The sequence below is a fragment of the Melampsora larici-populina genome (assembly GCF_000204055.1).
Source record: "Melampsora larici-populina 98AG31 unplaced genomic scaffold MELLAscaffold_37, whole genome shotgun sequence".
Lineage (NCBI taxonomy): Eukaryota > Fungi > Basidiomycota > Pucciniomycetes > Pucciniales > Melampsoraceae > Melampsora > Melampsora laricis-populina.
In genome coordinates, this window is record NW_006768801.1 from 851,611 (window position 1) to 878,547 (window position 26,937).

Here is a 26,937-nt window from a genome sequence, read left to right on the forward strand (position 1 = left end):
TACGCTGCTGGTGCCTTTAAAGGACTTGGAAATCCTAACCTCAAGTAAGATGGATGAGATTTGTTTTATCCAAAGTCAACTCACTTCAACTTGAAGATTTCCAAATCATCTTTTTATCTGAACAATGCGAGGTTTACCTTGTATTTCATTGTTCATTTGATGTGAGGAAATAGTATTCTTATTTCATTTAACATCTAACTCAAGGCCTACCTCAGATACTATGAAGACTCCAAATGAGATGTAAAGCCCTGAATTGTTGTTCTATGCAGAGTTCTCTCTTGATATAATAAAGCTCCTACCACGGGTTGACTGAAGGTAATACTTGAGCAAGGTCAAAACGCTGACGGATGCCAAAACCCATTGAATTGCCAATCAGTATCTGGTACATCCAGGATTTGAAGGCATTCAAGTTAACCAAAAGACAGTGAGTTGTGAAATTACAATGTCTGTTGGCCTCTGACTCACAGGAATGAAGACTGAGAGCTTCCAAAGGTTCTCCGTTGGGGTCTGTCTCAGAGGGAGGGATTTTGAAAAGTTTCATACTTCCTTAATCATAACCTGCTTGTCTCACTTACAAAGAAATTGATGAGTATATATGGTTGATATGCATATATACAGAAGCTATGTTAAGGTCCTCAAACTCAAAGGAGCCCAATATCAATGCAAAACTGCAATGCAAAAACCAAAAGCTCTCTAACATCCACCTTTTGAAACAAGCTGCACGCCCAAATTATGAAGTGATCTACTCAATGGCTCTCTCACCGCAAAAGTCTCACGTATGAAAAAACAGGTATAGACTAAATTATTTTCATCTGAAGGAAGTCATCTAAACATGTTACATGATGATTCCATCAAACCTTTTAAGAATAGTTACTCGACATCCATACCACACACTAAGCAGGCCACTCAGATGCAATTAGAATATCCCTCGTCTTTGAAGTATATTGATTACCTTGTTGGGCTAGATCACAGAACAAAGACCATCAGCCTTGGTCATACACCCAATGAGATTGCGACGTACTGGTAATCATCAATCCGTAAGAGTAGTCCAACAGTTTCAGTAGCCAAGGTCAGAGCAGTTGTCGACACAAGTAAAGGTTGTAAGACATTTTCCTCCAAGATATTGGTGATTAAGCCCTGCAGATCACACCAAAAGATAATTAGTAAGTTTTGAATCTCCAGACCGAAATAAATATAGGCAGACTTGACTTACTTTGCGAACGTTGATTCCTGCATTTCGTTCACCAGCTGCATGTCGACTTCTCAACTCAGTGATCACCGCTACCGGATTAGCCAATCCAGCATTCTCCGCCAAAGTGGTTGGGATCACTTCGAGTGCATCAGCATAGGCTTGAAAGCAATAAGCTTCCATACCCTTCAAAGTTTGGGCGTGCTGTGACAAGAGACGTGAAACGTGAATTTCAGGTGCACCACCACCGGCAATAAGGGCCCTATAAATCATGAATCAACACGTGAATGGTGATCAGCTCTCTTTACCACGATCGAAAAAAAGTTAAAAATCTATCACACCGTTTTTTCACTAGGCATCGGATCACGCAAAGTGCATCATGTAAACTACGTTCGCTCTCATCCACAACAAGCTCATTAGCACCTGTGCACAAGACATTGGCGGTTTTGCCTTGATTCTTGATACCCGAGATCCGAACCGTCTTAGCTCCGTTATCACTGATCTCATCCACCAAATCTGCCTCCCCGAGTTTATCGGCAGTGAAAGCTTCGATATCAGCAATAGGTTTACATCCGAGTGTCTTGGTGATGAAATCGATCTCATCCCTCTCTACGTCTTTGATGACCATGACCTTGAGTTTCGAGAGGAAGAAGAGGGACATATCGTTTACAGCATCTCGTAGAATGGATTTTTGAATAAGCAGCACATTGCAGCCGGTCTTGGCGATGGTTTTAGTGAGCTCGAGTAAGTACTTGCGTTCTTCTTTGAGAATCTTGTCCATTTGACGATAATCGTCAACCTTGATTTGGTTGTCCATCTATAGATGCCGAATGATCAAAGAGTGCGATGACGAAGGGGATCCTCAGCGATATTTCTTTGGATTTAGATGCAGATGACAGTCACATACGTCTGGTTTAGGAGCACTAAGTTGAAATTGAATCAGTCCAATCTTCGCTTTTTCTTTGCGAGAGGGGCCACCTTGACTGGTGATAGCATTTTGACGAAGTACAAGACCATCAACCAAACTGGTATCCTCAATCGTACCTCCAACTTTTTTGACTATCCGGATATTCTTGAGGTCGACGTTTGAGTTTTCCAAGTCAGCTACCCGTTTGACTGCATCTACTGCGATTGGGGCAAGGATGGAAGAGTATTGAGAGACGATTTTAGAGTTCAGAGAAGTGCTTGCAGCACGTAAAAGCGATTCTCGATCGTTCAGATCGACAGGTGTTGACATCTCTTCTAAATATTCTACACATTTGATGGCAGCTCTTGAAAAACTTTCAGCAATGATGGTAGGATGAATACCTGTGATTGAAAGTGCGCATATACAGGATCAGAATGATGATCAGAGCATGAATCATAAATAAGACAATCACCTTTAGATAGTAATTTTTCAGCAGCACCGAGTAAACTGCCTGCTAAGACTACTACACTTGTGGTTCCGTCACCAGCTGAAACATCTTGAGCGGCTGAAAGTTCGACCAACATGCGAGCAGCAGGATGCATGACACTCATGTGTTTCAAAATAGTAGCACCATCATTAGAAATCGTCACATTTCCGTCTGCTGTCTGAATCATCTTGTCCATTCCACGAGGTCCCAAGGAAGTTCGAATGGCGTCGGAAATAGCTAGATGAGCGACATTGTGAAAAATGGTAGACAAGTTTAGCTTTCCGGGATTGATACATGACATTTTCTCTTGAATTGTAGCAAGTTGACCTACCTTTCGCTGCTGTCATATTACTACAATTACCGATCACGAAATAGATGGTCAGTACTCAATAATCTTTCTAGGTCTGGACAAGGTCATCATGATGTAGTACCTCAGCCTGACTTCCATTGGTTTTTCGGCATTCTTGAATGCTTTTTGAGGTTGAGCTGATTTGGCGACTGAGCTGGTAGGAGCTTCCATGATGTAGGGAGTTGAGAGTTTCGAGTATAGGAATTTGGAAATGAGGTCAAGTGTTTTAAAATCTCAATCGATTTTTGCTAAAGTAAATTTTCTGTGTGTCACTTCAGTGTTCACCAAACCTCAGGCTGCCGCTCAAGGGTTGACTTCAAGATACTTAAGACATTTAAGTACCTGTTTCGGACATGACATAATAAGAACTCAATCATCCTCGGTCCACCAACAAACAAGATTCAGCGATTCAACTCAAAGTTCTCTTTGCAAGGTGCGTTGTGTGACGACAAATTGGCCATTGGACTTACGCGTGGAGAGACCGGGAGACAACTTCATCAAATGTATGCTCATTCCAAAGGACGCAATTTAAGATGTTCTGTCTCATGGAGAGTTTCTTCCTATCTCAGTCTTACAACGATAGCCAATGAAGACTGCATGAAAGGCGAGGAGAGCATTGTGGTACCTTCTCAAGTAAGCTTAGACGACGTGTTTCTAGTCCGTCAAGGGGAAATGTATACTATGTGAATGTACAGCTGACAAAGTATGTCCTTGACCGTGCAATGATCGAAAAGCTCACTGATGGGTCAGCTACCTCATACTAATAGACTAGATGCCTCCCATCGGAAGGCTACTGCTCCAGCGAAACTACGTTCAATGACGCCTACTCGCAATGTATGAGGTAGGGCTTCTCTCGCTCATGTCATCCTTTCCATCTGAATCTTGTCTGATCAACCTGATTATTAAAACTTCACAACTATCCCAGTGACAACTGTAACGCGCAAGACAAGTCAACCGGACTCAAATACTCATACAACGATATTTGTCCTGCGGCTTGTAAAGGAGGTGAGCGTTAGCGTATCTTGACTTCTCCTTCAGCTCGTCGAGTAGAAACTTACATAATCTATCCTTATCAAAGCTGCCCCGACCTCTACAACCTCTTCGAGCCCTCCCGCTGCGACTCTACAGTTCCTGATAGCACTCCTGCATGTGTCAAGAAGTGTGCAAGTATCAAAGTCCAGGAAGGGTATTGTACAAGCAAGACTACGTTCAACGACGCCTACTCGCAATGCATGAGGTGAGCAATTCTTCCTGATCAACTTTGTTCCAACTTTTCAATCCAATCTAAGCTGATCAACACGCTTCTCGCAACTTTGCAACTATGCTAGCGACAACTCTAATGCACAAGACAAAGCAACTGGATTGACGTATCTGTACAATGACATTTGTCCCGCGCCTTGTAAAGGAGGTGAGCAATAGCGTCTGTTGGTATTCCACCCAATTTCTGACATGAGAACTCACGACCAATCCCCTTCAGGCGCCCCTCCGTCTTCTACAACTTCTTCGAATCCTCCTACTTCTACGACCGCTTCGAACCCACCTGTTGCAACCCAACCATGTGATAGCCCTTCCAGTCTACCCGACAGCGCTCCAGAATGCGTCAAGAAGTGCGCAAGCATCAAAATCAAGGAAGGGTATTGTCCAGAGAGCCTACCTTTCAGAACCTACAACGACGCCTACAAACAATGCATGAGGTACCTCCTTTTTTCTTATGACGTTAATTTGTGCTACTTGCCTCTATTCCAACCTCAAACTAATCACCGAAATTTCTACCCGTCATCAGTGACAACTGCAGCACCAAAGACCAATCTACTGGGTTGCAGTACAAGTACCAAGGGATCTGTAGATTCCCTCCTCCTACCTCTACAATGTCTTCAAATCCGCCAGCTGCGACTGGAACATGTGACACTCCTGCTGGAGTTGCCGACAGTGCTCCAGCGTGTGTCAAGAAGTGTGCAAGTATCAAGGTCAAGGAAGGGTATTGTTCCAGCAAACCTACATTCACAGATGCCTACTCGCAATGCATGAGGTAAGCCAGTCAAAGTTCTCTCATCTTTTTGCAACCACACCTCAAAGCTTTCTCCCTGACTTATGTATAACCATGCAATCTGTCTAGCAACAATTGCAACACCCAAGACAAGTCCACTGGACTGAATTACAAGTACGACAACATTTGCCCTGCGGATTGTAAAGGATGTGAGTTGCAGAGTGTCTGCTTTAATTTATTTTGGATTGCAAAACGACAACTCATCATCCAATTCCTTCAGCTGCTCCTTCTACCACTACGACCACATCAAACCCACCCGCGGCGACCCAACCATGTGACAGCCCTGCTGGAGTTCCCGCCAGCGCTCCCAAATGTGTTAGAAACTGCGCAAGCGTCAAAGTTAAGGAAGGCTACTGTCCAGAAAGCATACCTTTTGGGACTTTTGACAACACCTATAAACTATGCATGAGGTACTGTCTTTTCTTCTTCTCTGCTCAGTTATTCCCCTTATGGACTTTCATCTCACCCTCTGGCTGATTACTGTAATTTCCTGTACAATTGATGTCCACAACTTACCAGTGACAACTGCAATGTCAAAGATAGATCCACTGGCCAGCAGTACAATTACTGAGATACACTACACCAGATTGCAAATTTACTGCTGAGTTTAGAAAACTAAAAAGACATAGAAAATTATACACAAGGCAGAAGGGGTCAAAAAAATATGGAAAAAATAGGGTTGCATTCCCCTGTGTGTGCCCATTATTTTGCATATTTTTACAGATTTTTACGGCAGCAGTGTATATCAGGTCAGAAACTCAGTTTATGTCCAAAACTGGCAGTCATGGAGGCATTAACCCTGTGAGACCAAGAAGATTGTCAAATTGGTGTCAAAATCTGGAATGTCTGCCCATTCTGAAAGCTACATGTTTAATTTACCAGATACACATTAGAATGAGTGGCGTGTGTCCAAAAATGAAGAAGGTACAGCAACCACCGTCCCCAACAGCAAACCTAGAAAAGCTTAGAAATCTGTTCCGCAAGTTTTTTAGCATCCGAATGAAAACTGTAGATCCAGTATGTGGCTTTCATAATGTGCAACTGCCAAATTGATCAAAAGAAAATTGTTGTATTTGTGATTCTTGAAAATTTTCTGCCCAAGCCTGGGTAGTTTTGGACAAAATTCGAGTTTCTTACCAAATACACCCAAGATCATTTTTCTATGGAACATCTTCCAAACTCAAGGTAAAAATATGAAAAAATATGCAAAATGATGGGAAATCACATACTGATTCAACCATAATTTTTTCAAATTTTTCCTACCTCTCATGCATTGCTGAGAATTTTCTACATCTTGACTTTTCTAAACTCCATGGTATATTATTGATTTGGCGTAGTGATATCTGCCCAGAGACCTGTAGATTCCCATCTACTAGCTCTACTAGCTTGATGTCGTCTTCCACTGGTGAGTGATGATATTCCTGTAACACCTTTACTCTCATCAACTCCCAACTAACACCACAGGAATCAATAGGTGCGAAACCCGATTGGGGAAAGTTGCGGTGACCGGGTCCGCAACTTTCTCCAATCGCAAATTGTGTTTGCAACTTGTTTGCAATATGTTTGCTGTATACCCTTGAGACCGCATAAGTAGTGGATACATGGAGTCGGCAGCGCTAGTTACAAGACTCCAGAGTACTTCTGGATTTGTGATCAATTTACCCGTCTTGATACAATGTGTCAGAGGATGTATCAGGAGGTATCAGGTCGCATTTGACTTCTTTTCAAGAAATGGTTTGGTCAAGGGTGATCTCAAACCATTTACAGGTTGTCAACTGTTTTGTACTTGTGCTCGCCGCTTGTACAATTTTGTGATTTGTGCTTTTGGCAAAAGTGTTGCACGGTTCATAAGTCGTGTCGGACTTTGCTCCCTTATCCAGCCTATCTGCCTATCAGATAAGGATGAAATTAGTATTGATGTCAGTCTAGGTCGGTCTGCCTCAACTTTGACATTGTGAATTGGCTTATGCAAAAGCATTTAAACACATTTGTTGCATCTTGCAGCGTGACTTGCGAGATGATTGAAATCACCCTTGACCGAAGTTAAAACCGTTTCTTCTGAAAATCAAACACGAGCTCAACCTCTGACACATCGTATCGAGACGGGTACTTAAATTGGTCGTGAATCCAGAAGTGCTCTGAGCCTCTGGAAGCTAGATACATACACTAGCGCCCCCGACTCCTGTACTTGTGCGGTCTTGAGGGTGTACAGCAAACATATTGCGAACAAATTGCGAACGCAATTTGCGATTGGAGAAAGTTGCGGACCCGGTCACCGCAACTTTCCCCAATCAGGTTTCACACCTATTGATTCCCGCGGTGTAACTTGACTGTTCCGCCAAGACCCCGCGCCAACCAGCACTTCAGCAGCTCCAGCCTCAACTACCTCTTCTGATCCATCACCCACTTTGACTGCCTCCTCTAAGCCACCAGTGGTGACAGGTACTTGTGAAACGCCTGTGTGTGTTCCCAAAAGTGCACCGGAATGTGTCAAGAAGTGTGCCCAGATTAAGGTCAGAGAAGGATACTGCTTGAACAAGGGTACCTTCAACAATGCCTACATGCAATGCATGGAGTCAGTTTGCTATCCTTTCTCCCTAACAACCTCCTTGTAGCCCTTTCTGATCAATCAAGGTCTTTACAAACCTTATGACTACTTAGTGACAACTGCAACGTTCAGGTTAAATCAACTGGAATGCAATACAAGTACAACAATATTTGCCCAGAAGATCGTCAGGGTGGTCAGTGATTACATGCCTTAGACCCCGCCACCTCACTGAAACCAAACTAATACGCCCACTTTCCTTAAGATGCCACTTCCACAATCACTTCAGCGGTGCCGACGTCCACGGCTTCCTCAAACCCACCACCCACATCTACAGCCTCAGCTGACCCAGAGGTTCTAACACGTACATGTGAGATGCCTACCCTGATCCCGAACAACACCCCTGAATGTGCCAAAAGGTGTGCCAAGTGCAAAGTGCAGGAGGGGTACTGTGAAAAGGGGGAACAGTGGTCCTTTGGGAGGTCCGTGATTGTGCTGTCAGCCCTGGACAGTCACACATTTCACCAACCTGACCCAGCCCTTTCATGCTTAGTGACACCACCCGCCTTTCCCACACACACATGAAACTCACACCACATTCCAAGTGAAATACCTAGTCGTCCCCTCCCGAAGAGGTCCAAACGATTGCGGGCCGGATCTTGCAACATGGCCTTGCCCCTGAGTTGTCGCGTTGTCTGCTTCACTTTGCACCCACCACCATCTCACCACCACCTTCAGCATGGACACTAAAGACCCAACCAGCCGATACATTCAATCCACATTTGTACGCATCCATCCCACCAAACGCATTGAGCTACCTGTGTTATGGGGACACATCGGTTTTGCATGCCCCGCCTGCCTCATAGGAGGCGTTACCACCCCTCTGAAGTACATCAAGCATTCCCCCATTGGTTGGCTTGTTGCGGTAGGTATTTTCCATGCGATCCGCTCCCTCTCCTCCTCCTATGTATGAACTAAACACAATTTGCCCAATTCTCCATTCAGTGTGGGCTCCCGCCCCCACCCAAACCTGACGGTTTGAAAGGCAGTGGTCACTGGTACAAAACCTGGAAACCTGCTCAACTCGCCTTTGAAATCGCCTCCATTAATGCCGCACACTGGCCAGGGCTGCTTTACAATTCCAACGCACTTCAACCGCAACCCACCAGTAGTCACATCAAACCCAGCACACCCAATCGACTGAAGAACAGCCAGACCCTGTTATCTTGTGTTTTTGCTCCAAACCCCTCATCACCATCAACAAAAACCCCTCAGCTGCTGTGCGGTGGCGTCGAAGGCAAGACTGGTCAGGCACACCACATTAATGAACCCAAAAAAGCCAACAAGGACTGTGTGTACCAAGCTTGTGTCTTGGTCAGTTTTTTTTCCAAGCTCCTATTTGCTCGCACTGAGTAACCATGAATCCTTTCTCTTCTTTCCAGTGTTGTCAAACACTTGGTGAGAAAGTATGTGGCGCCAAGCGTCATGGGAAACCCACTGCCACCGGAGCCGCTGGTCATCCATCAATCACCACTCACAAGGAGTTGTCATTGTCAGGTGTCATCGACCCTTCCTTAGAAAATTGGCTCCCTCACCCGTCTTTGGCGGCATCAACATCAACCAATCACCGCAACATTGTGCATCAGACTGCACAGACAGGTGGTCGCCTTGCTTGAGAGTTCACACCTTCCCAACTTTCTCGCATGTTTAACTTACGCATTGCACGGGAGAAACAATTCTCAATGGTGAAAAGTCTTGAGGCGGACAAATCGAAAGTTGTGAAGGTTATTGCATGGCTCAAGGTGAGTTGTTGATCGTTGAGAAGTTACAAATCCCTTATTTAGCTGAGACTGACTATCCATCTTGGTGTTATTCAGCCGGATGAAGACCCTTCGTGTTATTCATTCAAATGTCCAAAGTGGCCGCTTTTCCAACTCGAGCAATGCACAATGCTAGTAGAGGAGGCAACACTGCTCGCCGGTCTCTCCGAAGGGCGTACATGGACACGCGAGTTGTGCTTATGGGATCCATCCATTGACTTATGGGTGAGCACAATGACACTCGTTTAGATTTATGATTTTTCTCAAAAGTAAAACTTTTATCTTTTTGCATGCAGTCCACTACCGCTATTGACACGCCCCAGCATTTCCCCATGCATCCTTGACAGATCTTGGTAAAATTCAAGGAAATTCCACCAGCAGCTTGCCCGCGCCTCTTACGTTACCTACATTCTTTGCACGAGGGCAAAGAACACGACTTTCAAAACACTACTCCTTCTGGTGCGCCTTCCGCAGCGGTTCAAGATCTCGTGGGTCCCCCATTCGACACCAACGGCCTACCATCACCACCGCCGGCAGGTTGCCCACCACTCAAACAGTCTTGAGCTCAGGGACAAAGCAATGATGAAGTTATATTCATAAGTGAGGGACCAAGTAAGCCTCAAACGAATGCAACTTCCGCAGGCCCAGCGCCCAATGGCACGTCCAATGTACGCTCCCTCTTTTGGTGTTTGCGAACCTTGTCTATTAGTCTCACACTTGAATATTTGGTTAAATAAACAGATGACCGCAAGGAAGACTGGTTGGCCTGACCTAGATGCGCCAATGGGAAACTTGCTTGAATGGTTTAACCTCACCTCAACGCTGCACCGAGTCAAAGCTTGGAAAGTTTGTTTTGGCAAAGCTTTCCTGAAGCCCAGTGACACAACTATCCATTGCCACGGGCAATGGATATCCAACATCCAGCTCCACCGTTTGGCCGCGTGGCAACAGGTAGAAAGCAGCGCCGGCAGACCAACAAGCACTCGCGCGGCGCGCCTTTTTTTTAAGGCGGAGTTCCGCCAAGCCGGACAGAAGTCTGAATGTGACCCTCCACCTAGCCAGGATGGTGAGGGAGCGTCCAGTTTGCACCAAAATGGTGAGGAACCGTCCAAGGTCCAATGCCGCCGCAAGAAGAGGAAGTTGGGTGAATAATCTAAAACCTTGTTGTTTGTCTTCCTATCTGTATCTGGACTGACATTACGTGTGCCATATCTGTCAATATGTTCTTTTTTTAATATTGCGTCAGTGTTTCCCCCCCCCAAACGAGTTGTGTAAGTTCAATTTTCACTGCGAAAATGATGGGAGATTTCCACTGACCTGTCAGGCCTGTCAAAGTATGGTTCCAGTGTGGGTTTATAATCTCAACTGGTTTGCATGGCCTCTCAAGATTCTTATGCTTGTACGTGAACAAAGATCCCACTCAAAAACAAACTGGTTCATGACTCACCCAACACCTAAAGTTGTATGTACCATACCATGTGAGCTTGAAGTAGTTACAACCGAGTATCAAGGCTCTTTGGCCTCCAATTGTTAATGTTGCATTTAATGAGGAACAATGAAAAGGGACACCTGTTTTAGCTTACAGTTTACTCACTGTAAGCTCAAGGGATGAGCTTGCATGAGCAATATTATGCGCCTAATCTAGTTTGCCCCCTGGCTTGGAAGCGTGAGAATGATGAGAAAATAATGGCCTTGATCATTCTGGCTCATTGCGCCTTCCTTCCACCTTGATTGCTATTCTCCTTTTTACTAATTGAACTCTCGATCTATACTGTGGGTATGTTCAGCTCCATAGCCGCTTCATTCATTAAATAACTTGGACTGGACTGACAAGGTTCTTCCACAATAGCATGATGGAGGACACACCAGTTAATCTTCTTCGAACAAACCAATATGCCAAAGTTTCTTCACCAAAAGCGTCAGAATGTTTGAATGTCTGTGAAGCTGATGTTTTGGAAGAGACGGAATACAAGAGCAAAGTGTTGTTGCACGCTCTTTGTGACGTTTGTACCTTCTTGTTCCAACTCAGAATGTTTTGAAAGAACCGAGCTGACTTGGCACGTGGGATCACCTTCACTCACTAGAGGATATTTTGAATGACTCGAGAAAGGCGTTTAATACCCTGAATCTTATGTAACTCTTCCGTTGTTAGGATATCCGCTGGACTTTCAACCAAACAACTGCAACGCAACCATCTTTGCGCTGACTTGTGACCCAGGAAAGTTTGAGACTTTGGCTTTCACCGGGCGTCCTGCCGATTTACAAATAAGCAAGGTCTTGATACATAGATGGGACAGTCGCTCCACGTTTCAAGGGACTCTTTTATATGGGCCTCGTAAAATGGAAGTTGGGGTACGCCAATTTGATACCCATGAGGTTGGTTTTCGCACATATTTGGGTATTGCACAAACTAACCATCATGTAGCTACAAGTACTATGGCTTGTTTTCGAAACAGGATCATGGATCTTTTGGAAACAACTGACTTCTTGGAATCCACCGAATTCACCTCAGAAGAATGGTGTGCCCTTTGAGGCCTGAGGGTAAGCAGCCTTGACTTTGAATATATCCTTCTATTGTGCCCTCAAAATTTGATCTGACCTTGAACCTGACTGCAAACAGTTCCAGGAGAGTCTAGTGGGCATTCTCAATCTCAAACAGAGTCCACCTGAACAGAACAAACAAGGAGTTCTTGGAGGCTTCATTGCCGAAAAGATAATCTTGGGGCCACGTGAAAAGTACACATGCGACACCAATTTCAATCCTCCATCAGAAGAGCACATGCACTGCCCAATCTGTCTCCTACTTGAGGCTTTCTCTCATTGGGCATATGAACAGAGCGGTGGAACCAGTGCGATTGGGGGTTTCCAAGGAGTGGGGCCAATCATAACGGAAGCAGACATTCATGACATTGAGTGAGTATAGTATCTATATTTGAGCAATCTGTTTGGTGATTGGACTAACGCCGGTTTCTTTGCTTAATCTCAGGAACTTATGGACCATTGGTAACTTTGGACGATGAACCATCCCAACATCTTTACAAGAGCACGTGTGCAGAAAATTCTGCTGGTTGCAAGGCCTGGGCCGGCAACAAACACCCTCAAATACCGACTCAGATGCGAATACCTCAGTTGACAGTGAGGTGGATGTGGAGGCGTGGCACTAGAAAGGTTGAGACCATCAGCGATAACCTCAAGCAAACTGCTTTAAAACACAGTTTGTTCTTTGACCCATGTAGTTACAATTGTTTTCATGGTTTTTAGCTGGGGTTCAATGTGATTTGGTCAAGAGGAGACAATGTATGTGTTTAGAGCGTTTGGACAGACAGGCGCGAAATGTGGCCATTGGCTGAACCTCATATTCATGTTCCTTATCAATGTAAAGATCACACAATACAATCAATGAATTGCAAAATCATAACTTCAATAGACCTAATTGGAATACATCTTCTACATTTTCTTTTCAGCATTTGACATGAAAAATGTGTTAATGATGCTGAATCAAACACATTTTGAGCAGAGATTGTTTCACAACGACATATCACCTATCACCGTGTCTGTGTAGGGTTTGCTCGTTGACGAGCGCACACGACTTTCCTTTCTACCTCAAAGGGAGTTGGTGTGCGCTCGTCGACAAGCAAACCCTACATGGACACGGTGTATGAAGGTTATATTTTCCCTTTTTTGTAGCCTTTGGATGAGCCAGTCGTTTCTCCTTTCAACCATTTCCTCCATGAAAAAGTTGAAATGCACAGCTGTCATGTTTCGAGCCATTGAGGCAAACCCTCCGTACCAGACATTGGTCGTCTCAGCTGCTGATGAGTTGAAGATCCATCTTCCTTCGTCACGAAGCTCGGGGAAGAGCTTTGGATCAGTGTAATGCTGACAGAATTTGGCGCTGTCCTTGTGGCTACGGAAATGGAAGGGGTTGACAGGGATGACTGTGTCGGCAAACGCCTTGTGATGTGCACCACTATGGTAGATGTGCTCAACCAGCCTGCAGGCGTTATCATAGAAACATACCTGAGGCATTTGATTCGGAAAGGTATGTAACAGGAATTCCTTACAAGGAAACAGTCAAGATGTGAGCATAGTATATGGAAGATGCCGATGTGAGAGGCACTTACTCAAACAGCGCTCACACTTTCAGCGTTGTAGAAAGTCTCCCGGGCCAGTACAACCCCACACAAGGCAACAGCCAATTGGTCGTTGTGGGTGCGCTTGCGAGAAAGGCACACTCGACTTCCCTTGGTCTTGGGGAGTGCATCACCTTCGCGAGCCTGATCGTGTTCCCTATCGCCCTCATCTGCCTGTTGCACATTGTCAAGACCAATGAGTTTGGCGGTATTCCAATCTTGATGTACCGTAGGGTCAGCTGGTCGGTTGGAAACCGGGCAATTGAGCATCGAGGTGAGCACAAAGTTGAATGTGACACAAGCCTTGAATTTCATGTAGGCATTGACATGTTCTTCCAGGTTGCACATTGCGAGCCCTTCCACAGCGTCATTGGTGCAAGGCTGAGCAAGGCAGAGTTTACCTAGACGTTTCTGATGTTCAGGACAAAATCAATCGGTGACCCTTGCAAGTCGAGCGGTGCAGGGTCCATCTGGAGGTGGTTGCTGGTCAGTCACAGCTAAAGCACGCAGCTTTTCAGGGGATGCTGAGCATCTCCAATGACCTATGGTTATTTCATCAGTCACTATAGCACGAATATCTACAATTAACAGGATTGAGTTAGTATGTCACATGAAATGAGTAAGACAAACATGAATACTGAAACGCAACATTCAGTATTTGAGTCACGTACAGCCTATTTTGGGGGTATCACTATCATCCCTTGGAAGAGGAACCAATCGCACACAACCCGAGCAAACATGGTCACGGTGCTTCAACCCTTCAAGTGCTATCCATTCCAATACTTCCTCCATTGGGTCGTGGTAGCGTTGCTTGCTCTGTACGCTTGCGTCCACGCGCACATGACCTTCAAACGAGTCGGCTTGCTGAAGGAGACTATGTATATTGAGTCCGTCACCGCAAGTCGCCGTGGATAAGAACAGCTGGACTTTTGGAGCCCCGTTGAGGGTTGAAATTTTGACATCATCAACGTATGTAAGGTTGAACAAGTTGGCCAGGTTGAAATATGATGTGCTGAGATGAAAAACAACAATCAACTCTTCATTTGGCACAATTAATGGGAAATTGTACTCACTGAGCAAGCATTTGGCCATTACGGAACATTTCGGCCAGTCTGTGAGTCATGAAGAAGTGGGAGCTGATCTGGTAGATGTCTTTGTGGCGACCATCAAAAGCAGAGTAGTATGTTCTTAAGCCATCTTTGGAAAAATAGCTGGGTCGATAGGCTGTGGTGCATTCTACCAAAAAGTACGGAATTAGCCCAAGTAAGAGTTAGAAAAGATTGTGGCACACTGACTTGGACACTTCATCATGAATATCCTTGCTGTATGGACGCCATCAACATCATACAAGTACCTGTCAATTTGGGACCAATGTTGTAAATGGTTTGACGTTGGGCACGCTAAGAAATTCTTCACAGGAGGCGTAAGGAAGACTTCGGGTATTTGTACTGTTAGTGCCTGGGAATCACTGTAAACATCATTCAACTTCCCCAATTTGGCAGAGGAAAATGATTAATAGTACAGTTTTTCATAAAAGAATCTAATACTGCACACCTGGGCCATTTCACCCACACTACATATGTGCAGCAAGCTAAGTCAATAGTTGTCTATCATGTACATACAGGTCTGCTCAGTTTTTTGCCCATCAGAATAAATAAATCACATGTTATACCACATGTAACTTTTTCGACTTTGAAATTTTTTTCCCAAAAATTCACTACATATAATTCTGTAGCTGCTCAGGCAATATTGTTGAAGCTATGTCTTAGTAACAGAAAGTGTGTTACATGCAGTTGAGTTGATGAGATCACACCAAAACATTGAGTCAGTGTATGTAGTCAATCTTTTGGAAGCTTTTTTCAATCTGAAAGAAGTTACAGCATGTATTACATATGAATAACTTGTCCTGATGAGCAGATAACTGAGCAGAACTGTATGTACATGATAACCACATATTCACTGAGCCTGCTACACATATGTAGTGTGGGTGTTATGGCTCAGGTGTAGAGTGATAGACCATTTTATGACAAATCATACTCCCAATCATTTTTCCCTGCCCACTTGGGGAACCCGAATAATGTCTGCAGTGAATAGCCGTGCTGTTGGATCAAGAGTTTGGGCTGGACACGGCTTTGAGCAAAGATTGGAAATAGTATTTTCCACAGGCGACGACAGTCGTGGTAAGAAAGTGATGGATTTGATGCAAGGCGTATGAATGGTATGACTTTGTCGGAGTCGGCTGACAAGCTCCAGGCCCCGTGGGTGAGAGCAAAGATTTCCGCTGACAAACTGACCAGTCGGGTGAGTTCCGATATTTGGAGGGTGGCGTATAAATTGGGTGTGTCACGTGAAAGGGTGTCCACAAGCGTTTGCAAAAGCATTTTGTTTGTTTGTTGACTCTTCAGAATGGTGATGTTGGTGTGGTGGTGAGTAGTTTGAGAACAAAAAGTATGACACGAGGCGTGGAGAGGGAGTTGAGTTTGGCAGGGCAGAGGGTTGCGGGTTCGTGTATCGGGGTTAGTGGTCATGGGGGTTTTAGTGAAATGGCACATCATATTTCACTGTGAGGTTGTGGAGGTGTTTGGTGGAAGATAATGTGGGGACAGGTTGATGCAAAACCGTCATAAGCCATGAGGTATGTGTGTAGCGGCTGATTGACAGTCATTTCTGGGGGACGTGGACGTACAGTCACGGACCTCCCAAGGGACCAGCCTTCTGTGAAAAGGATAGCCTTTCCAGCAAGACCTACGAATAATGCCTTGAGCAAGATTGTCCATCCATCTCCCCCATCCCACCCCCATCTTTGCCCATGTCTCTCAGCTAACACATCATACCACATCCCTTCTTGTGTTCCAGCAAAAATTGCAATCCCCAGGACACACAGAAAGGACTGAAGTTCAAGTACGACAATATATGCCTGGCATCTTGCAAATCTGGTCAGTCCAGTCAGGTTCCCAGCTGTCACACCTTCAAAGATTAATACTGTTGCAATATTGCGTCTTGGGTAGGCTCCACAGCATCAAGCACTTCAGCAGTCCCAACTCCCATGACTTCCTCTGGACCTGCTCCCACAGCAACTACCTCATCGTCATCCCCTGCTTCCACTGCCACATGTGATCCTTCCAGTAAAGTCCCGGCAACCGCTCCTGCATGTGTTAAGAAATGTGCCACTATCAAGATCAAGGAGGGTTACTGCACAGACAAGAATGTTTTCAATCAAGCTTACCAACAATGTCTAAAGTACGTGCTTCAACCAAGACCCACCAGATCTTTTGCCGCAATGCCATCTACTAATCCTGTCCTGCACAAACCTACCATCAAGCCAGGGACAACTGCAATGGCAAGGACTCATCCACTGGGATGCAATATAAATTCAACAACCTTTTCCGGACACCTTGCAGATCAGGTCAAAGACTTCCTCCTTCTTTAAGATCATTCCCCTTGAAAACTGATGCCCGTCCTATTCATCTTACCCTACAGATGCTGGTTCCACAAGTACATCACCATCTCCCAGCTTAACCGCCTTGTCTGACGCCCCAAGCCCCACCACCACGTGTGCTGCTAGAATTCACGCTTGCACCTGGTGCTTTTTTCAGGGCCCAGGGCCATGGCAGAGGCCATGGCTGCACCCGGTATGGCATGCCCTGCTCTAGCCCTTGATAGACAGAGCCTCCACTGGTAAAGGCCCTCCTCAGCCGGGGCTATACCATGGCACCCTTGCTCAGCCCGGGTTGAATGAAACTCCACAAGCTGAAACACGTGAAGTTTGAAACACACTGCAGCCTGAAACATACTTCATTTTCATTATCTTGCAATTATATAGAAGCTCTGATCTCCAACTTTCAAGGAGAAACATCCTCAGTTCTCCTTCAATAGCTCAGCACAGAATCTCAAACACTTCACACTCAAATCCCTACAATAAATCTGGCTCACCCAACAGCCTGGCAGCGCTCCAAAAACATTTGGAAGATTTCCAAAAATCAAAGAACAAACGGACTTCCTGGGTGCGGCCATACTTCAAACCTTTTATCATAGATAGGAAGATCAAATTTGTCTGCCAGCTTCCTTCTCAGCATTCAGCTGGTGATTTATGTTTGAGTGAAATAACTGAAGATACAAAAGGTTCAACTAAATCACTCAGTTGTCATCTTGAACAAATTCATAGAATGACATCAAACAAAGCAGAATGGACTAAACTTATAAAATGTATCCCCCGCTGACCCACTCTTTCGATTACAATAATATCCAGTGACAACTGTAATTCAAAGGATGCAGCCAAAGGTTGTCAACTTACCTATCGCCAGATCTGTGGCTCAATAGTTAAGCATTTGCGTATACCAATGACGCTGCATTCCTACACCACTTGGATGTCTTTGGGATGTCCTGGTGTTTTGCAGCGGGAGGGACATTCTGAGACGGTCTCCTGCAAGGCATCCACAGGGCATCCTGCCTCTGACACCTCCTTGGGGCCATTCAAGATGTCTTCAGACCGCCCCATGGCAGTCACAAGGACAGCTCAGGATGTCATGCTTGGTCCTCAACTGGGACACCACCACAGCATCCAAGAGATAGACTGAGGATGTCACACTCTGAGGACATCTCAGTGATGCCCCGACCTGAGATGCCAGCACGATGTCTTGTCGCAGGACGGTCCGGACATCCTCCCGCGAAAAGGTGTCCTTGCGCGAACTTAACTAAGTCCCAAGTGGTTAGGTCCAGCGTTGGCACTTAGGTAAGTTTGGTCCTTGCGCTGAATTCCTCTTCGCTCGCGCTGAAGACTCCTGAAGTCAAATTCTTCCTCACCACCATATGTTTTAACATGTCCTCAGACACCCAACGAGCAGAAGAGGCTCGCCAGAGAGGCAATGAGCTTTACAAAGCGTGTAAGATTCATGATGGTAAGACTCACTACATCTCGAAGCAATCATGATGACCGTCTCATTTTTTCGTGAAAGTGCACTGATGATAACTCCTTATAGCCATCGAAGCCTACAAAGTAGCTTCAGCACTCCTTCCCTCGGACCCGACACCCTTATCTAATTTGTCCGCTGCCACCTTTGAGGCAGGAGACTACGAGACCAGCATACAGTATTCTACTAAGGCTTTAGCTCTGCTGGAGCAAGAGGCCGATGATGATCCTCGAAAGCAAAAATTGCTTACTCGCCTCAGCAAAGCCAAGCGATACCACTGCGAGCCCGACGATCTTATCGCCAAAGAAACGCTTCGAAAAACTCTTCTACGCTTACCGAGATACAGGCCTCATCTGACTGAAGAGAAAAGCTACTATCCCTCTGGCCACGATATTCCGGAGCCTCAGTATGGCCCCACACTCCGGAGAACGACAAAAGACGCACCGGTTGTATCATTTATGTTCTGCGGGATAGGCGATGCTCGGAACATGCTACAAACTATAATGAGTTATATGACCTCCGGCCCCACGTCTCAGGAATCTGATCAAAGGCTCCATTTTACTATTCTGGATTTCAAACCCGCTATACTAGCAAGAGACTTGATTTTATTCGCTCTATTGGACGACATATCTCTGACCTTGGGTTTGTCTGATCACGAAACATTCAACTTGAGCCAAGCCAAATGCAGAAACTTGCTCGAGACACTCAGTGTAGCATCATATTTCTATGCGACTCAAGTCATGCCTGCTTATGCTTGGGATCGAATTCAAGCGGTCATCCAACGACTTCTCGATTGCTTCGACAGATCTCAGCAACCGATATCTTGGGTGTACGTTCCTGTCGCCGTCCAGAACACTGTCCGCCCTTGGCTTGAATCATGGAAATCAGGGGCAGCTGGTCCATATTCCACTAAACGCTTTCGTGAGCTCATAAAACAGCACGAACTCGAATCAAAGATGAGCTTGATAAGCATCGTTGGGGCGGACTTGGGCCAGACCCAACATTTCCCCACCTCAAGTTTGACAAGCGTGTCTACAAAAAATTCTCGATTGTTTTACCCCTTGAACCCTTGCTAATTGCACATGATGCCGAGCTATTCACAATTATCCAAGACTACCGAAAGAAGGACAGCAGTGCCAAAGAGCGTCTATCTTCGCATGTCGACACCAAATGGAAACCCAACGTCACCCTGGCGGACATTCTGTGGGAGAAAGAAAATACCATGCCTGAGTGTCTGCCGCACCCAGACATGAGTTTTTCGCCGTTCGAAATCATCGGCAACCTTATGAAAGGCTGCATGGGTCAACAAGGAACTTCATCAGCATTAGGAAACACACTCATGACCGTTGCGCATCATTATTTCATGATCGTCGGCAAAGCTATTTCTAGCCTTCGCCACCGTATGATGGTGGAGGTCTGCTTTGGTGAGATGGCCGATTGCCTCGAAAAGATGCAATACCAAACGCTTGAGCGCACCACAGAGACCGAGTCCAAAGATTGCTTGTTATCGTCAAAATGGCCGCATAAATATCATATCATTCACATGAGCAATATCCCGTGAGTGTAGATCTCATTTTTTACCAAGAAGTAGCACGAGCCATCTGACTAAAATTATCACTAGTGACTATGTCGGTGGCCCTTTCACCTCTTTCCTTTATGGCGCGCCGCTCCTCGAATATGGCCCAGGAACAGGACTCAACTCATGTAACCTCCGGAACCCACCGCAATTTGAAACTATCTCTCACTTTCTCTCCGAGTACCTCCTCATGTACGATCAAAAGTTAATCCGGTCACACTTCCAGTTGAAAATTTCGTCCGAAACTCCCGAGGAGACAGCCGGTCCGATGCCCTCGATGCAGTACTTGATCTGGGAACGTATCACACAGCAGCCATTGACCTTCAAGCAGCTTATACCTCAGACAAAGCTTTTGCACTGGCTCCACGCCCATTTCCTAAAAATCTGCCTTCCTTACCCACGCACCAAATCAGACCATGACCCAACACTCATCTATTCCCCACTCAATATGACCGCGTTTCTTCGTCTGGTAATGCGCTTGTCCGAATTGGGATACCCAACTCACTGGATCTCGAATCTGATCGAGTCCATCTTGTCGGGCAAGATCGCGACAACTGCTCGCCCACCGCCGCGACGAGTCAGTCTCATTGAATTCAATTCAGACCGAGTTTCAATCGGTTACTAATGTTCTACAAAATGACAGGTTTTCCTTCCCAAAGATGTTGACACAGTACACCCAACAGCCTTGTTTTGTACCAAACCGTGGGTTTTAGAGCTTGCAACCCTGACCGGACTATGGCGCTCAATTATGCGTGTCGGACTCGTTGTGCCTTCCGATGTTCCTCGCGTCGAGGATATCGTAGAGTACACTGTCAAATTTCCAGGTTTGGAGGTATGGGATGCTCGAGTCCCGCATTCGATGCTAGTATTCTACGATGAAGAAACTTTTGGAAAGCCGCCTGGATACTTGCGACCGATACTAGTGGACGACGAAAGAGATTTGGATCCAAAGTCACGTGCTTTCAGAGATAGGGGTGTACATTGTGTGAGCACATTTCATTGGAGGGTAAGAGATCGGGAGGCCACCTTTTGGATGTCAAAAAATGATTTTGAAAGGTTAAAAGGCTGGTACATTTATGTCTGGCGAACTGATTCGTGGGAGGAGGCGGGTAAAGGAATGAAGTTGGGCACTGCGGTTACAAATCAGCGGTGTTGGGGTGAGTGGGAGGATCCACCAAAGTATATGTAGATATAATTTTCGAAAAAGATGTAGCAGGTAATGTCCAAGTACTCTTTCTTAGTTTGATCACAGCACACTGATCGTTCTCGAGCAATACTACTAGCGCCTCAGCTGTTCAACACTTACCGTGCAATCACTTGCTCCGAGATTGAAAAGTCGTTATTTTTAATTCAGCTTGTAAAAGAGATTCAGGACGATAAGCTTATACTCGTCATGTAGTCAAAAAGTCTCTCAACTCAATCTACTTGCTATAAAAATCGTCCATGTGATGAGCTCGCAATAAACAATTAGCAATTTGTCGTTCATGAAAAAAACACAAAAAAAATCGTTGGGCTTGGAACCATCAATCTTGGGAGACGAGTATCATGGATATGCCTCGATACGGCATGCATACATCGTCATTCCTACGCTCGAGCTGACTCTGATGTATGATGTAGCCCCAAACTACATACTAACCGCCAAGAGCGAAGCCCATATAGGCTTCTGTGCTCAAGTCGCTTACCAGCTTATACTTCATGGTGACCATATGCGGGTAAACTTTCTGACAAGTTACAACCTGCCTGAGATACCCTCAGAGCTGCTGACTGTGTATCAAAATTTTCTCGCATCCCATCTCACGTTCCATCAGTGGTGCACATAAAAATATGGGTACTGGGCTTTGGACCTGGGTATGAGTTACAGCTTGCTTTAAAAGGTTGAAGAGTGCCTGGTCTGCATCTCCTAACCATTAAATTCTGGCACTGCAATGTATGCCCAATATGTACCATCAATACAGTGAAGAGATTGGATGCCTTGTGCTGCCTTGTGGGTTTAGGAGTCAGAGGCTAAGAAACCCTGTGAATAATAAATGTAGAGGTAGTTCTAAGAGTGTCACCCAGCTTTCATCTAATGTTGAATACAGCAGTCCCCAGATATTTTCTGATAAGCCTGAAAACCTTTCACGCTTTGTTAATTGCTCATAGAAACTTACTTTCTGCCGCATCATGTCCTTGCAGTAGCCCCGGAACATGCCCAATCCTTGGCAGCTTGACAACAAATCATATACAAGTGTTGTGTGGTAGGTACAAGGAGAATTTTGCCTCTCTCAAAAAGATCAGGCCTTTCAACCAGTAAGACTCCAACCCAAAACAATTGAGAAAAAACATCTACTTCCAATTTCTTCTGTCTTTTCCTTTTTGAGTACAGATTGCAATCCACCACCTGGTCCTTGGTCATTATCCATAAAAAACCATTCAAATTGTGTGTTTCCTGCCAGTGCAAACTGCTACCAGATTCCCTACATGACTTTCTTGGGTGTAAAGAAAACATCAATGCTCAAAAACAAGCACATCATATTGGACCACAGTAATCAAAAACACCACCCAGACCTCCCAACATATGCAATGCAGCAACTCGTAGTAGATCTATACACACTACACCAAATGTAATCTTTACCGGCCCGGTAAAGATTACATTTAGTGTAGTGACAATATCTACTATGCACTTGTCCACAATTATATAATCCAACAATAAGCATGAAACTAAATTGTACTCTCTCACTTGATTTAGATTGAATAAGAAAACATTTCAACTTCCTCTGGTTTATGACTAATAGCAAAAGCACAACATGAAATTTTTGCACAGTAAACCCCTCTCTGCCCTCCTTCAACAGGGCACTCAAAAAATGCAACCAGGGTATCTAAAATCTCATCTCTAACTTTTCACTAAATCAACCATGAGAATACAAATTTGTTTTGACTTTGACATGATCCCATCAACTATTATGTAGTATATATATGGGAATCAAGTGGCATAGCAGTAGAAGCAGCAGCTCTGTTTTTTGAAAGCAGTATTCTGTGATATATGTGCTCATTTGCAGCTCAAGGGCCTCTCACAATCATCTTACAAAAAAAACATCAGGCCAGATTATAGCACTTTGTGGCTGCTTCCACCAAGGGAAAATCAAAGACTCACTTATATACAATTCTCAATTTAGTATCTCTGTAATTCTCAGACTTAATCTTTACAATCATCAATCAAGGGTCAATGAAAACCAAGTTAACATGGCCCTGCATGTATATATGTTGTTCTTTGGCCCACTCCTTTTGATCTCTCAAATTTTTGGTCACAATTGTTGGGGGACCAGCTTTACAAGGATGACTGTAGCTGATCTTCCTTCAAGAGCTGACAAACTTTCAGCTCTCCTACTATTGCCTAAATTTACATGAAATAAGAAAAGATAAAAATGATCATTCACAAATAGAACCTTTGTCATGAACACAACGGAACAAAACAACCTTTGATGTGGTTCAGCTGCGTATGCATGGACCCCAAAAAAAGGTTGACTTCTTGTTCTGTTCGAAAAATTAGTCACAAGTCCCTCTTGGCAAGGATATCATGGAACTCACTTATACGTTATGACGTCATGGTCTTTCTTTCCTCTGGCGCGGTTTCCCGGTTGATGATGACGATTTGACGAGTTAAGTACATAGGTAATTAAGTTCAGATACATAACCTGATTGCGATCGATATGTCTGGTTTGATTTCCTCGAAACTTGTTGAAGTTACAAATCTTTCTTGACCACTTCATGATTCAAGATGTCATCGAACACCAAGCGAGCAGAAGACGCCCGCCAGCGAGGGAACGAGCTTTACAGAGCTGGTAGGATTAATGATGGCAAGACCCACTACATCTCGAAGGAATTATAATGATCTTCTCACATTCTCATAGACATCACTGATGATGTAAACTCTTTATAGCCATCAAAGCCTACAAACTAGCTGCAACATTCGATTCCTCGGACCCCGCACCCTTATCCAATTTGTCCGCCGCCACTTTTGAGACAGGAGAGTACGAGAAAAGCATACAGTATTCTACTGAGGCTCTAGCTCTGCTGGAGCAAGAGGCCGACGATGATCCTCGAAAGCAAAAGTTGCTCACTCGCCTCACCAAAGCCAAGCGATACCACTGCGAGCCCGACGACTCTATCGCCAAGGAGTCACTTCGGAAGACTGTTTTTCGCTTACCGAGATACAGGCCTCATTTGACTAATGAGAAAAGCTACTATCCTTCTGGCCACGATGTTCCGGAGCCCCAGTATGGCCCCACACTTCGGAGAACAACAAAAAACGCGCCAGTTGTATCACTTATGTTCTGCGGAATTGGCGATGCTCGGAACATGCTGCAAACTATACTAAATTATCATGTGTCTGGCCCCAAGTCTCACGAGTCTGATCAAAGGCTACATCTTACTATCTTGGATTTCAAACCCGCTATCATAGCACGCGACTTGATCTTATTGGCCCTCTTGGACGATATCTCTCTGACCATGGGGTTAACCGATGACAAAAAGTCCAACTTGGGAAAAGAACAATCCTGCCAGCTCGTCGAGACACTCAATGTAGCATCATATTTTTATGCGACTCAAGTTATGCCCGCTTATGCTTGGGATCGAATTCAAGCAGTTATCCAACGTCTTCTCGACTGCTTTGACAATTCAGAGCAACCGATATCTTGGGTGTACGTTCCAGTCGCGGTCCAGGCAACGATCCGACCTTGGCTCGAATCTTGGAAACGAGGGCCAACTAGTTTATATTCAACTCAACGCTTTCGCGAGCTCATCAAGCAACATGAATTTCAAACTAGGATGAGCATAATGAGCATGACCGGAGGAGACTATGATCCGGAACAATCGTTTCCCCACCTCCACTTTGACCAACGTGTCTACAAAAACTTCTCAATCGTCTTACCCCTTGACGAGCTGCTAATGGCACGCGATCCCAACCTGCTCCCGATGATCAAGGATTATCGAAAGAACGACAATAGTGTGAAAGAGCGTTTGTCTGCTCATATTGACAGTCAATGGAAACCCAATCTTACGCTGGCCGATATCGTGTGGGAGAATGAAAACACCAGGCCTGGATCTCTGCCGCACCCGGACATGAGTTTCTCGCCATTCGAAATCATCAGGGACCTTATGATGGGCTTTCTAGGCGAAAAAGGAACTTCCCGATCGAGTGGAAACACACTCATGAGCATCGCACAATATTATTTCATGGTGCTCGGCAAAGCTATTTCTAGCCTTCGCGATCGTATGATGGTAGAGGTTTGCTTCGGAGAGATGGCCGAAAGTCTCGAACAAATGCAATATCAAACCTTTGACCGCTCCACGGAGACTGAATCCAAGGATTACTTGACATCTTCAAAGTGGCCGCACAAATATCATATCATCCATATGAGCAATATCCCGTAAGTATTAATCTTGCTTCATATCTTACCAAGAAACAGACCAAGTGATCTAACTGAATACAACATCAGTGACTACGTTGGTGGTCCTTTCACATCTTTCCTGTGCGGTGCGCCGCTCCTCGAATATGGCCCAGGAACCGGACTCAACTCGTGCAATCTTCGCAACCCGCCCCAATTCGAAACCGTCTCACACTTTCTCTCGGAGTACCTTCTCATGTACGATCGAAACTTGATCCGCTCCCACTTTCAGTTGAAGATTTCCTCCGAAACTCCTGAGGAGACAGCAGGCCCGATGCCCACGATCCAGTACTTAATCTGGGAACGTGTCCCACAACAGCCCATGACTTTCGAACAGCTTATGCCTCAGACGAAGCTTTTGCACTGGCTATACGCCTATTTTCTTAAAATCTGCCTTCCTTACCCACGTACCAAGCTTGAAGGTGACGCAACAATGATTTTTTCCCCGCACAATATGACTGCATTTCTTCGTTTGGTGATGCGCGTGTCTGAATTGGAATACCCGGCTCACTGGATTTCTAATCTGATCGAGTCCATCCTGTCGGGAAAGATTAACACAACTGCTCGCCCACCGCCGCGACAGGTCAGTTTGATTACACCTCACTTGGATCAATCTTCAATCGTTTACTGATGTACTGTGAGATGATAGGTTTGTACTCCGAGAGACGTCGACACGATACACCCAACACGATCTTTTTCCACTACACCGTGGACTCTGGAGTTCGCGACCCTGACAGGAATGTGGCGCTCAATATTACGTGCCGGACTCGTTATAGCTTCGGCTGTTCCTCGCATCGAGGATATCGTAGAGTACACTGTCAAATTTCCTGGTTTGGAGATATGGGATGGTCGAGCCCCACATTCGATGCTCGTATTCTACGATCAACAAACATTTGGAAAGCCGCCCCGAAACTTACGACCAATTTTAATGGACGAAGGAAGAGAAGTGGATCCCAAGTCACGCAAGATCCGGGATACCGGTCTACATTGTGTGAGCACATTCCATTGGAGGGTAAATGCTCAGGAAGCTACATTTTGGATGTCAAAAGACGCTTTTGAAAGTATTAAAAGTTGGAAAGTTTATATGTGGAGAACTGATTCGTGGGAGAAGGAGGGCAAGGGGGTAAAGTTGGAAAATGCCGCTGTAAAGAAAAAGTGTTGGGGAGAGTGGGGAGATCCACCAAAGCTCATGTAAAGAAAGATGTAAATTGTTAAAACTGTATGTAGTAGGTAATGTGCGCTCTGACTCAATTTTGTCTAGTTTGATCATAGCAGACTGATTGTGCTGAGTTGATCGGGACTTGCTCCTCAGTTCTTCAACCCTTACTGGGCAATCATCAAATATTCATCGCCATTCGACATCCACAATCCAGCTATAATGCACAAGTCAAAATTAGGCCCCTAAGCTCGCACTGGGTTCCCACATGAGCGGTCTCTTCACTTGATGTACACACCATAATTTTTCTATGAAATGAGCTCTCAATGAGATATTTAGCAATTTTTTGTTCGCGATCACAGTAACTTTTCTGCCGTTCACTCTGAAACCAT

At 45.1% G+C, this 26,937-nt stretch overlaps 5 protein-coding genes across 5 annotated transcripts; 3 read left to right on the forward strand and 2 right to left on the reverse strand.

The window, feature by feature from the left end:
* Positions 1-782: 782 nt before the first annotated feature.
* MELLADRAFT_75374 (uncharacterized protein) lies at positions 783-3,103 on the reverse strand (the record flags this gene model as incomplete). Its single annotated transcript, XM_007413525.1, has 8 exons — positions 783-961; positions 1,022-1,137; positions 1,214-1,451; positions 1,531-2,006; positions 2,097-2,497; positions 2,569-2,820; positions 2,915-2,934; positions 3,015-3,103. The coding sequence occupies 8 exons, from the start codon at positions 3,101-3,103 to the stop codon at positions 949-951; spliced, it is 1,605 nt and encodes a 534-aa protein (XP_007413587.1).
* A 9,996-nt stretch (positions 3,104-13,099) lies between these two features.
* MELLADRAFT_90456 (uncharacterized protein) lies at positions 13,100-13,747 on the reverse strand (the record flags this gene model as incomplete). The annotated part of the gene is made up of 3 exons (XM_007413524.1): positions 13,100-13,176; positions 13,229-13,403; positions 13,484-13,747. 3 exons carry the CDS (start codon positions 13,745-13,747, stop codon positions 13,100-13,102), a joined length of 516 nt encoding a protein of 171 aa, XP_007413586.1.
* Positions 13,748-16,390: 2,643 nt separating this feature from the next.
* MELLADRAFT_90457 (uncharacterized protein) lies at positions 16,391-16,907 on the forward strand (the record flags this gene model as incomplete). Its single annotated transcript, XM_007413510.1, has 2 exons — positions 16,391-16,413; positions 16,502-16,907. 2 exons carry the CDS (start codon positions 16,391-16,393, stop codon positions 16,905-16,907), a joined length of 429 nt encoding a protein of 142 aa, XP_007413572.1.
* Positions 16,908-18,296: 1,389 nt separating this feature from the next.
* On the forward strand, positions 18,297-21,152 carry MELLADRAFT_65872 (uncharacterized protein; the record flags this gene model as incomplete). The annotated part of the gene is made up of 5 exons (XM_007413511.1): positions 18,297-18,375; positions 18,457-19,284; positions 19,326-19,944; positions 20,009-20,540; positions 20,607-21,152. 5 exons carry the CDS (start codon positions 18,297-18,299, stop codon positions 21,150-21,152), a joined length of 2,604 nt encoding a protein of 867 aa, XP_007413573.1.
* Positions 21,153-23,720: 2,568 nt separating this feature from the next.
* Positions 23,721-26,885, forward strand: MELLADRAFT_117429 (uncharacterized protein; the record flags this gene model as incomplete). The annotated part of the gene is made up of 5 exons (XM_007413512.1): positions 23,721-23,784; positions 23,883-25,371; positions 25,405-25,972; positions 26,039-26,619; positions 26,702-26,885. 4 exons carry the CDS (start codon positions 23,721-23,723, stop codon positions 26,582-26,584), a joined length of 2,667 nt encoding a protein of 888 aa, XP_007413574.1.
* Between the last annotated feature and the right edge of the window lie 52 nt (positions 26,886-26,937).